The sequence below is a fragment of the Octodon degus genome, unplaced genomic scaffold (assembly GCF_000260255.1).
Source record: "Octodon degus isolate 3935 unplaced genomic scaffold, OctDeg1.0 scaffold00005, whole genome shotgun sequence".
Lineage (NCBI taxonomy): Eukaryota > Metazoa > Chordata > Mammalia > Rodentia > Octodontidae > Octodon > Octodon degus.
The window spans coordinates 10266611-10276634 of record NW_004524581.1 but is presented as its reverse complement, the minus strand read 5'-3'; the positions used below and the strand labels follow the sequence as shown (position 1 = coordinate 10276634).

The 10024-nt window shown below is 54.9% G+C and overlaps 1 protein-coding gene across 1 annotated transcript in view; it reads left to right on the top strand.

The window, feature by feature from the left end:
* Positions 1-1557: 1557 nt before the first annotated feature.
* The window catches only part of Tbata (thymus, brain and testes associated), a 13925-nt gene continuing 5458 nt past the window's right edge, over positions 1558-10024 (top strand). The window contains exons 1-6 of the mRNA XM_023722580.1: positions 1558-1650; positions 3159-3215; positions 4512-4744; positions 6049-6204; positions 7126-7205; positions 8386-8568. Of these exons, the coding sequence (XP_023578348.1) occupies positions 3169-3215; positions 4512-4744; positions 6049-6204; positions 7126-7205; positions 8386-8568 (699 nt within the window). The 5' untranslated portion in view covers positions 1558-1650; positions 3159-3168. The remainder of the gene's footprint in view (positions 1651-3158; positions 3216-4511; positions 4745-6048; positions 6205-7125; positions 7206-8385; positions 8569-10024) is intronic.

The window sequence follows — 10024 nt, the reverse complement described above, 5'->3', positions numbered from 1 at the left end:
GGCATCTCCTTCCCCTTCCGCACTAGTCTGCACACAGAGGCTTCCTTCAGCTCTACATTCAGCAGAAGCCTTGAAAGGCAGCCTGGGGAGGGGGAGAGTGCCAGCTGCCTCAGCATGGTGGGAAATGCCCAGCGCTAAAAGCCACGAGGGAGGGCTAGTCACGGAAAGAAAGCCTCTCAGCTCTCAAACACAATATTGTGTTATCTTAGGGTTGCCAGAATGCTCAGAAGCAAGCAGAAGGGAATTTCCAAAATGGTTTCCAAAGGGTCACCTGAGTCCTGCAGATTACAGGCCCAGGAAAAGTAAGACCACACAGCCAAGGGCCATTCCAAGGGACGCAGTTGACGAAGCACTTGGAGGAAGGCCAAGGGGCCCTCCTTGTACAGCCTTAGTGGCTTGAATCTCCTTTTATTTAGCTTGAAGAGGCAGAACATAAGAAGGACTTCGGCTTGCCTCTCACTCCCCATCTTTCTGTGCCTGCTTCGCACGAGTTAGCCGAGGGCCTTCTGAGAGGTTACAGATGCCCCGGACACCCCTCCCATCCCAGCTCTGATCCCATCCCAGCTCTGTGGCCCAAGGATTATCCTCATCTCCATTTGACAGGCCTCCATGTTGAGCTTCAGAGAAATGAAGTGAATTACTCAATGTACTTATGAACTAATGGCCCACCTCATACTGTAACCCTGTCAAGCTACCAGGAACAATGAGTATTGTTATCTTTTTCAGCATCTCTTGAGTGCCAGATTTACAGCTAGGTACCTCACACCCACTAGCTCACTTGCTCTTGAGAGCAAACCTAGCAGTAGATGAGGGGCCCTGTGTTATAGGACAAGAGATGCTTTTGGTGTCAGCCACTATTCTAAGCCCTTGAATGTAGATTAACTCACATCAGTATTTCTAGTAAATAAGCAGAAGTATAATGTCCATTTGAGAGGTATGGGAACTGGGACTCAGAGATGCTGGGCAAGTTGGCTGAGCTACACAGCTATAAGTAGCAGAATGTGCAGTTGAACCCAGAGTTCCACATCTCTGGCAGCACAGAGGTGACATCTTCCAAAGTGACACATCTAGCAGGTGTCAGAACCTGCTTGGAATCTCTACCCAACTGAAAATCTAGAATCTTTCCTCTCAGCCGACCCATCAGGTGAGGCTGGAGGGACACTCTGCACCTTGCAGACGGTCCCTGCTAAGAGACAGTCAATCCCCTGAGGGTTGCTCCCGAGGGGAGCCTGTCCATGCCCATGTCAGGCTGGCTGTGGCTGATGAAGCTGGACCTGGCATGAGCAGCATCCGTGGCCAGACTCTCTCTGCCTGCTGACAGCTGGTCAAACCAGTCGGCCTTCTCTCTCTTGGTCCCCATTGGAAGTGCTTCACGGGAAGTAGAGGAGGACCTCAGAGGAACAAGACAGAGTCCTCAGGGAAGACTTCCAGGAGAGGGAAAGAGGAGCTGGGTATGTGTGGGGGGTGAGGGGTGCTGGGGAGTGGTTCTGGAGTTGTGGGGAAGGGGTAACCTAGCAACCACTGGGCCCAGCGCAGTCACAAAGCAGCAGACTTGTCCGCAGCACCGAGAAGACCTTGGTGAGTGCTCTCTCTCACCTTGCTCGGGCATAGGGGCTTCCTGCTCACATGGTGTAGCAGGCACCTTCCTCGGTGAGTCCAGGGCCTTTCCAGGGAGGAAGTAGCCCCTGGAACCAGACCAGGTCCCTGGGGAGGGCCTCAAAGGCCAGGGGCGAAGGGGAAGTCCTGTGGTGAATCAGTGGCAGCCTTTAGATTCCTTGAATCTCACTGTCTGAGGGTCCAGGGACAGAGGGCAGGGCAGAGGCAAGCCCCGCAGTGCCAGCCACCTGCCTCACTCGGGAGGACTCAGTCCTGACCTGCCAGGCCTCTGCTGACCTCTCTCCAGAATTGTTGGTCTGACTCCTGAGGGGCTTGTTGCAGCAATTCAATGGGTCACACCTAACGTTCACAAAATGGAAGCAAAGCCTAGGGCGTACACATCTGCACGTCACACGGCAAGTACTGCTCCAGGATGCGCCTGCTTCGGCGTTACATGCGCACTCACATACGTGACCTGGAAAAATGGATGTCTTAATGTCATCATGGTCAAAAGCATTCAAAAGTCTATTCTAAAAGTGTCTTTTCCTACAGATGGTTGGCTTTGGGGCACCACAGGCCCTAGAGCCCAACCTGTCACAGAGGGTGCCAAAGCTTCCTGAAAAGACACTTATCGTTAGAGAAAAGATCAAGGGCCATGAGCGGATGCCTGGGCTCTGGGCCCTGGTGTGTGGCCTCCACGAGTCTCTCCCCTTCCTTGGCCTCAGAGTAGGCCGATCCTCCAGGTGCTAACCTTACAAGGACCAACTCTGGGGATTGCCAGGGTCTCTGGGGGTTAATACTTAGTGTGCACTGTTCCCCTTTCCCTGACACCCCCGACGATGCCTGCATATGCTGGATATCGATTTCCATATATTTAGTAGGTCCCTAGATTTATATTAGTCATAATTCTTGGTTTTAGCCTCTGTCTCCCTTCATCCAGCTCACTGTTAATTTACTGATATAATGAACATCAGCAGGCGTACCGCCCACACAGCAACTGGAGTGTTGCCACTGATTGGTCACCTGTGGGCTCTTTCTGCTCCTTCCCGCCTTTAAACTTCCAGAAACGGTGACCATTTCTGCTGCGATTGCTCAATCACATGTTTATGATTTCTCTTGCCTTTCAACTTTCCTTTTTTTAAAATGACATTTCGTGCTGTTTGGTCTGAAGCACACTTTCCTTGGCCTAGCTGTATATTTGTAAGGTTCATCCACGCTGTTGCAAAAAGCTGAGGCTCAGTTATTTTCATAGCAATAAAATGCTCCATCTCCCGGATGTCACATAACTTGTTTTATTGTTCTGCTATTCAACATTTGGGTTGTCACCAGGGTTTTGCTCTCTGGGGCAATATTAATAGACATACTCTTCTCAATGGCCCCTGTCAAACATCTACAGCTGAGACAAAAATTGTTGGGTGAAAAAGTAGGCAAGTGTTGGGTTTTGCAAGCTGTCGTTCCTCCCCCACCCTACCCACCAGAGTCTGGCCCAAGTTATACCACTGGCCCGTGGGCGTTACTGGTGCTCATCCTGGGCACTAAGGCACTGATCTTTATTCTATTAGAAACACTACAATGGCAGCGGAGGTGAGGACTCAGCTTCCAGAACACCCACTGACAAGGTAGGGTCCTAAACATTCCCCTACTGACCAAGGGCATGAGGAGCAGGGCAGGGCAGGGCAGGGCAGAAGACAGAGGCAGCCAAGGGGGGCTCGGTGGCCTGGAGGGCCTGGAGAAACAGCCCCTCTTCACCCTCTGCTGCCACCAGCTGGCCCCCCAGTAAATCCTCAGCTAAGTTATCAGAGCCTGTGGGCAGGAACCTTTCCTGGATAGGGGAAGAAAACACAAGCCAGGACAGAAGCAAGCACAGGCATTCTGGGGCCGGGGGGACGGTTTAGGAGGTGATACCTTCTGTTACTTAGGGGTAGAAGAGGTAGCTGCCTGTGGTTTCCAAAGGTGGTTTACAGTTTTTCTTTAAGTCCCAGATTCCCTAGAGGAGAAAGGAGAGTGGAACAGGAGAGCCAGGGCCCAGGTGAACGAAATCCTCACAGGGTCCAAGGGCAGCACTGCGGGCTTAGCATATCAAGAGCCCATCTGTTCTCCTCCAAAGGGAGCCCCTGCAGCCAGGAACAGCAGGACAAGGACGTGCAGACAGCCACCAGGCAGGTGTCTGCACCAGGCCCCCAGTGGGCATGGCCTGACCTTCAGATCCTTGCTGAGCTGACCCCCACTCTCCCTCCAGGAGCAGAGGTTCAGCATCCTCAGGACAGGATGGGGGACAGGGAACCTGACCTGCTGGCCCAGAGACGCCCAGCTAGCATGGGATGCTTCCCCGTAGCGTCACAGCCCTGACAGCTGCCTGTCAATCTGTGTCTCCTGGGAGGGACCCTATGGGAAGGGATGGCTCACCTGGCCTTGCATTGGCTCTGACTCTGGTCCAGGACCACCTGGTGGGGAACGGGTGACAGCCAGCTCCTCTGGGCTGCCAAAGCTGGGCTTGGGGACAGGACTTGCTGGGGCCAGTCCTTGCTCCTCGAAGGAGGTGCATATAAGGAGCCGTGCTCCACCCCAGGTATGTGGAGGACTAGGTGGGTGTGAAGTTTCTCTTTCTAGTTCCAGATTTGTTCTCTGGGAGAAAACTGGGTTCTGGGAGATTCCATCTGAGCTCTCACAGATGGACTGGAGAACCTGAGAAGGCATCTTAGGAAGACGCAGGCTCCCTGGGACTGGATGGTGCCACTGGAAAGGACTCTGGGGGAGCTGAGTCTTGGGTGCCATTGTGGGGGGAAGGTTGACATCCGGGAAGATTTCCGAGTCTCTTAGAGTGGGGTCTGTGAAAAACACCCAGCTCAGAGTTGGGGTGGGCATTGCTGCAAGGCAAAAGCTCTGATTACTACTTCCCTGTAAACCTCTTTCAGTCCAAAGGCTGATCTGAAACCTGAGAAGTCAGGGCCTGGGCCACAGAGCCACAGGGACAGCAGACCACAGAAAGAGCCAGTGATCCCAGGCATTGTGGACGTGGAGCTGATCCAAGAAGTGCTGAGGACCCCCAAGCCCCACACTTCTGGCACATACCGCTTCGGCCGTCTCAGCCACCACTCCTTCTTCTCCAGGCACCACCCCCACCCACAGCGCGTGACCCACATCCAAGGTAGGGCCAGGTCTGCCAGGACCCAGTGGGGGTGGGACAGGTCTGACAGGGTGATCGATAATTGACCTTGAGACCTGGAAAGGATGTGTTCCTCCAGCCTACACCCAGGCTGAGGCCCAGAAAACGTGAGATCTAACCAGGGCCCCAAGGCTGCCTAGTGCCAACCCTGGTCTGACATGGGATCAGGAGGGAAGCCCAGGTTTCTTCCTGGGTGGATCAGGATACCCCACATGATTTCCTTCTCTGCTCTAGAGCTGAGTTGTGCTTTCTAACTCAGGCCACTTCACCTACTCAGCTTTCTATCCATCCATCCATCCATCCACCCATCCATCACCAGCATTCACTGAGTGCAAGCTAGAAGGTGACACTTTCTAAGTCTTGGGGACAGAGAATGGAGAACAGGACACAGCTGCTGATGTCCTGGAGCTGACATCTGGTACAAGAGTGGGAAATAGACCAGGTGTCAAGTGCAAAGGCCACAAAGGGAGATGGCTGCTTTCAGAAGGTGGCCACGAGGGCTGAGTTTGGCTCAGTGGGGCACTTGGCTGGCATGCACAAGCCCCTACATTCACAATCCTCTGCACCACGAAAAGAAAGAGAAGTGATCATGAAAGTCCTAGGCAGTAATGTGACATTTGGGGAGAACATTAAAGGAACAGAATGTGTTATAATAATGCCGCAGGCATGTGGATTAGCAAAGACAAAGACCCCGAGCAAGAACACCCAGGCTCTGCTGGAGAAATTGCAAGAAGTTCAGGGTGTGGCTGGAGCAGAGGTGGTGGGAGAGGAAGGAGAGGCTGGTGGGGGGCAATAGGCCCAGGTCATCTGGATGTACAGGCCACTAGTGTCACAGCTAGGCTGCCTCAAAGGTGGAGTCATTGGAAGGCTGAGTACTCAGAAGTGACACTTTTAGCAAGGCCACCCTGGCCTGGCTGGGCCATCAAGCATAGAAGCGGGCATGGGCCTTTCCTAGGGGTGCTGAGGAGGCAAAGCCAGCAGGACTAGTGACTGAGAGTGCAGCGTGAGCAGGGCTCCAGGCTCCCTCTTGGGTTCTCGGCCTGAGTAACTGGAGAGCCCGGGGACCCCAAGATGGAGAGGTTGAGAAGACGGGGAAAAGCCCTTCTAGATCCACTTCTCCGTGCCCTATGGATGGGGTGATGGTGGGTCGCATTGGTCACAGGGTCACTTGGCTCTGCTGATGGTGGATGTGCTGGTGGGTACTGGGCCCCCAGCCTCTTCCTGGTCTCCTGGAGCTCCTGAGGTGGAGACAGGCCCCCTCAGCCACAGCTGCTACCCCTTCACAGATCTCACTGGGAAGCCTGTCTGTGTCGTCAGGGACGAGTTCTCTCTGAACCCCCTGCCTCAGTTCACACCTTTACCCCACTGTCTGATGGGGATGCCCACCATCTCGGTCCCTATTGGGGACCCACAGTCCAATCGGAACCCCCAACTCGCTTCAGGTGAGTATTTGGGCCACACTCTTGCTCCTGAATGCTCGCACCTGTCCCCAAGGGCTGTCCTACCTGGGTGGGTGCCTGAGAAGGAAAGGGGCCATCACTCTTAGGTGGGTGGGGCCCACAGGATGACCCCACTATCCCCTTCTTTTCCCCGGGCAGCCTTACCTCTGCATTTCTGCCCCATCTGAGGTCCTAGGCCTCAGAAACACGCCCCTGCTTAGATTTGAGAGGTTGAGGAGGAATAAACAGCAGAGGCCCAGCTGATTTTTGACAGCAGTCGTGTGGTTTGCAGCTCCAGAGAGGATAGGTATTTGCACTCCTTCGTGACATACATGCTCAGGCGCAGAGCACACCGTCAGCCACGGCGCTGCATACCTTTTAGAGGCCTCTGCCCAGCAGAGCTCTACCCACTCTGCTACCAGGGAGTAGGAAAGTCACATTGCTAGGACAGAGGGGAAGCTCTGGGGAAAGGGGCCCGGCAGCCAGTGCAGGGCAGGGACATGTGACCCGCTGGCTATGGAATCCATGTCACCACTGCAGAAGTGGTTCGTTGTGTTCACAAAGATGTGGTGACAAATCATCTCAGTCCTGGCTCTGGGTCCCTAAAGGAGGTGATGCCGGATCAGGCGGCGCATATCCAAACACAAGCATGCTGATGTCCTCCAACAGGCCCCAGAATGCCCCAGGCAGGGCATCCGCACCACCTTCCTTTGGAAGAGAAGCTACCTCACCCCACCCCTGTGCCTTTTGTAACCTTCCACTCTCCAGAGCACCGCTTGCCCTTCTCCCTTAGGACCAGAGCAGGAAGGCCTGGAAGGATGGGGGTGGGGTTCTTTCACGTGGCACCATACCTGCCCTGCCCTCCCAGCCCTGGTGCTCCAGGGAGAGGGAACAGAGCCCCAGGATCTTGTTCCCTCCTCCCAGAGGCCTGGAAGAGGGAGTTGAAGGAACTGGCTTCCCGAGTGGCTGTCTTTACCAAGGAGACAGAGCTAAAGAACAAAGAGGTAGGTGCCGAGCCAGGAAGGAGGCTGGGAATTGAGGAAACAGTGGGCCTCACTGGGAGGAGGCATCAGTGAGGGTCAGAGGAGGGTGAGAACAGGAAACCCAAGAGGGCTCCTAGCAGAGGTGCCTTGCAGACATGGACACATAAGAAGATGTCATGGGCTGGGGTGGCTGGGGGTGACCTCGTGGTTACTGTTGGGTAGTTAATTGGCAAAGATAATCAAGAAGCAGATGGAACATGGTCCTGGGACAGGCCTCGCCCTATGGTTGAGTCTGCTCTCGTGTCTGTCTTGGTCAACCAGAGTGGAAAAGCAGAAACCTGCTCTCTGTTGCTACTCGCAGCTAACTGACCATGGTGCTCAGGGCAGCAGCGAGGCTGCCTGGGTCTCAGTTTCTCACCTTTAAAGAGGGGAGAAGGAGGCTACAGGGCTTATCTGGCATTACAAAGGGCAGGAGGCCCCAGAGGCCAAAGGAAGGCTGCCAGGCTATGAGGGTGCCCCTGGAGGCAGTCAGGCTGGGAATGAGGTAGCCAGTGGAGCCCCGGCCAGGACACTGTTTTCAGATCTCTGATGGGCTGGGAAGGGGTACAAGGAGGACTTGTATGGGCAGCAGAATAAGGTCCACTGGGATGTTCACTGTTCAACCATAGATGTTGAATTCTGGGAGGGAGCGCTCTTGCAAGTTGCAGCCCCTCTAGTGGAAGGCCTCAATCTAAAAGAAGGTAGTGGGCCAGCCCAATAGCTGAGCGGATTAAAGTGCCTACAAGTAGGTGCAGGGGCCAGGGGTTTGATCCCCAGGCCTGCTGTGCCGGCTGCTCCACCCCCGGGGCACGCTGAGATGGCAATTGAGAGTGAGGGCACACACCTGTAATCCCAGCTCTTGGGAGGCTGTAAATCACCACGAGTCCGATCTAATAGTGAGACCCTGAATACCCACCCTGTAGACCCTTCCCTAAAATATATAGATATAGATGTAGATGTAGATGTAGATGTAGATGTAGATGTAGATATAGATATAGATATAGATATATATGGGTAGTGGTAGTGGTGGCCCCGAGTGACAGGCTGAGCCCTTGGCATTGCTGTGCTGCTGGATGGGGGAGGTGGGCCCCTGGAGATGTGCCTCAGCCCTCTTGCCATCTTTCTGCTCTGCCTTCTCCTTGCCCCTCACTGGCTCCTGGAGTCTCAGCAGAAGGAGGAGCCTCAGAGGGAGCAGGGAGCGAAGTACTCTGCTGAAACCGGAAGGCTCATCCCCACCTCCACCCGAGCCCTCAGTCGCCGCAGCTTCCGCCAGGGCCAGAGGAGCCACCCTTCCAGCAGAGACGGAGGAACCCCGGCCTCCCTCCTGCAGGACCAGAAGCTGCTGGTGAGCCTTGCTCCCAGGGCAGAGAGTGCAACAGCCCCTGCTGCCAGCTCTCCCAACTAGCACCTTCCATACTGCTTTTGGGCATGGCTTCTCCTGGTGACACTGATCCTTGGGAACCCTCATGCTGGGCATCAGTAAGCCAGGCTCTGATCCCTGTCTCTAGGGGGCCTGTGCTAGCCTGTCCCTTTCTGTGTGAGTCCTCTCCATTAAGAGCCTTAGTTCCATGGCCTATGCAACTGGAACCGAGCACTTTGTCATCGAAGGTCCATCCCAGGTTCTGTATCTGCCGAGTCACAAAGAGAGCTGCAAAGGCTCATGTGAAGGTCCCATAAAGTGCACTCTCAAGCCACACCCCAGAAGGCTGTACTCCACAGTCTGCAGGTCCAGGCCCAGCCTGGTCTCAACCCTGAGGAATTTGCTCTGTGCTCCAATAGAGCTGAGTCCATGTGCTCTGTGTTCAAGTTTCCCTATCAAGGCCCAAGATGGTTCTGATGGGCCAAGGCATTAGGTCAGTGCTAAAATGCACATGTGCCCAAAGGGCACACATGTAGCCCACACCTTTAAAAGCCCTTCCTTCAAGCCAGCAGAGCCTTTGGAGCCTGGCCAGTTTGCAGCCAAAGGCCTAAGGAACCAGGGCCCAGCGTCCCCATCCCATAGATGGGGAGGCTGAGACCCTACCAGGTAGCATTCTGTGACCCAGGTCCCTAGCAAAGAGGCAGCATAGGCTGGATTAGAACCAGTATTCTCTCCACCTTAGGGCATCCTCAAAGTGTCTGGAATTAGGTTCTTGGGCCCTGGGGGGAGGGGGCACAGGGCAGGTAAGTTGGATGCAGAGGACAGATCAGGGAATGGGGGCAGATGGGGAAGTCACCAGAGCAGGTGGCTTCTGGGGGGTGGGAAGCAGCTGTGTCTAGGTCCCACTGGGCTAAGGAGCAGGCTGTTCTGCTGGGTCTGACACGCCCTGGCAGGTCCCCAGAAAGATCAACCATCAGGTGCTGAGGGAACCCCACTTTCCTAGAGCTCCAGGGGCTCTGCTTCCCACCATGAGCTCCAACTCCAGCCTGCCACAGCCACCATCAGAAACCAGGCCTAGGAAGCCCCTCAAGCCCATCTCAGATAGTGGCTCCTCTAATGTTATTTGACTGGTGAACACAGGGGAAAGGGAACCCTGAAGAAGCAAGGACAGTGAGGGCTGAGGACGCATGGAGAAGTCCAGTGTGCTCACTGCTGAGCAGGAAGGAGCCCCACACTGGGCAGCCAGCAGAACCACTTTGACCCATGGGCTGCCCACTGGGACTCACTCTCCTCTTTGCTAACATCTCTAGACTCTGGGAGCTCCAGGGTGGGGTGGCCTATGGTGTACCCAAAATCCCCACACAAAGCGCCCAGGTATGTAGGGCTCGGTGATTTCTGAGGAGTGACTGGCCAGCTCTAACTGCCTTCTGAGTGAAGGACC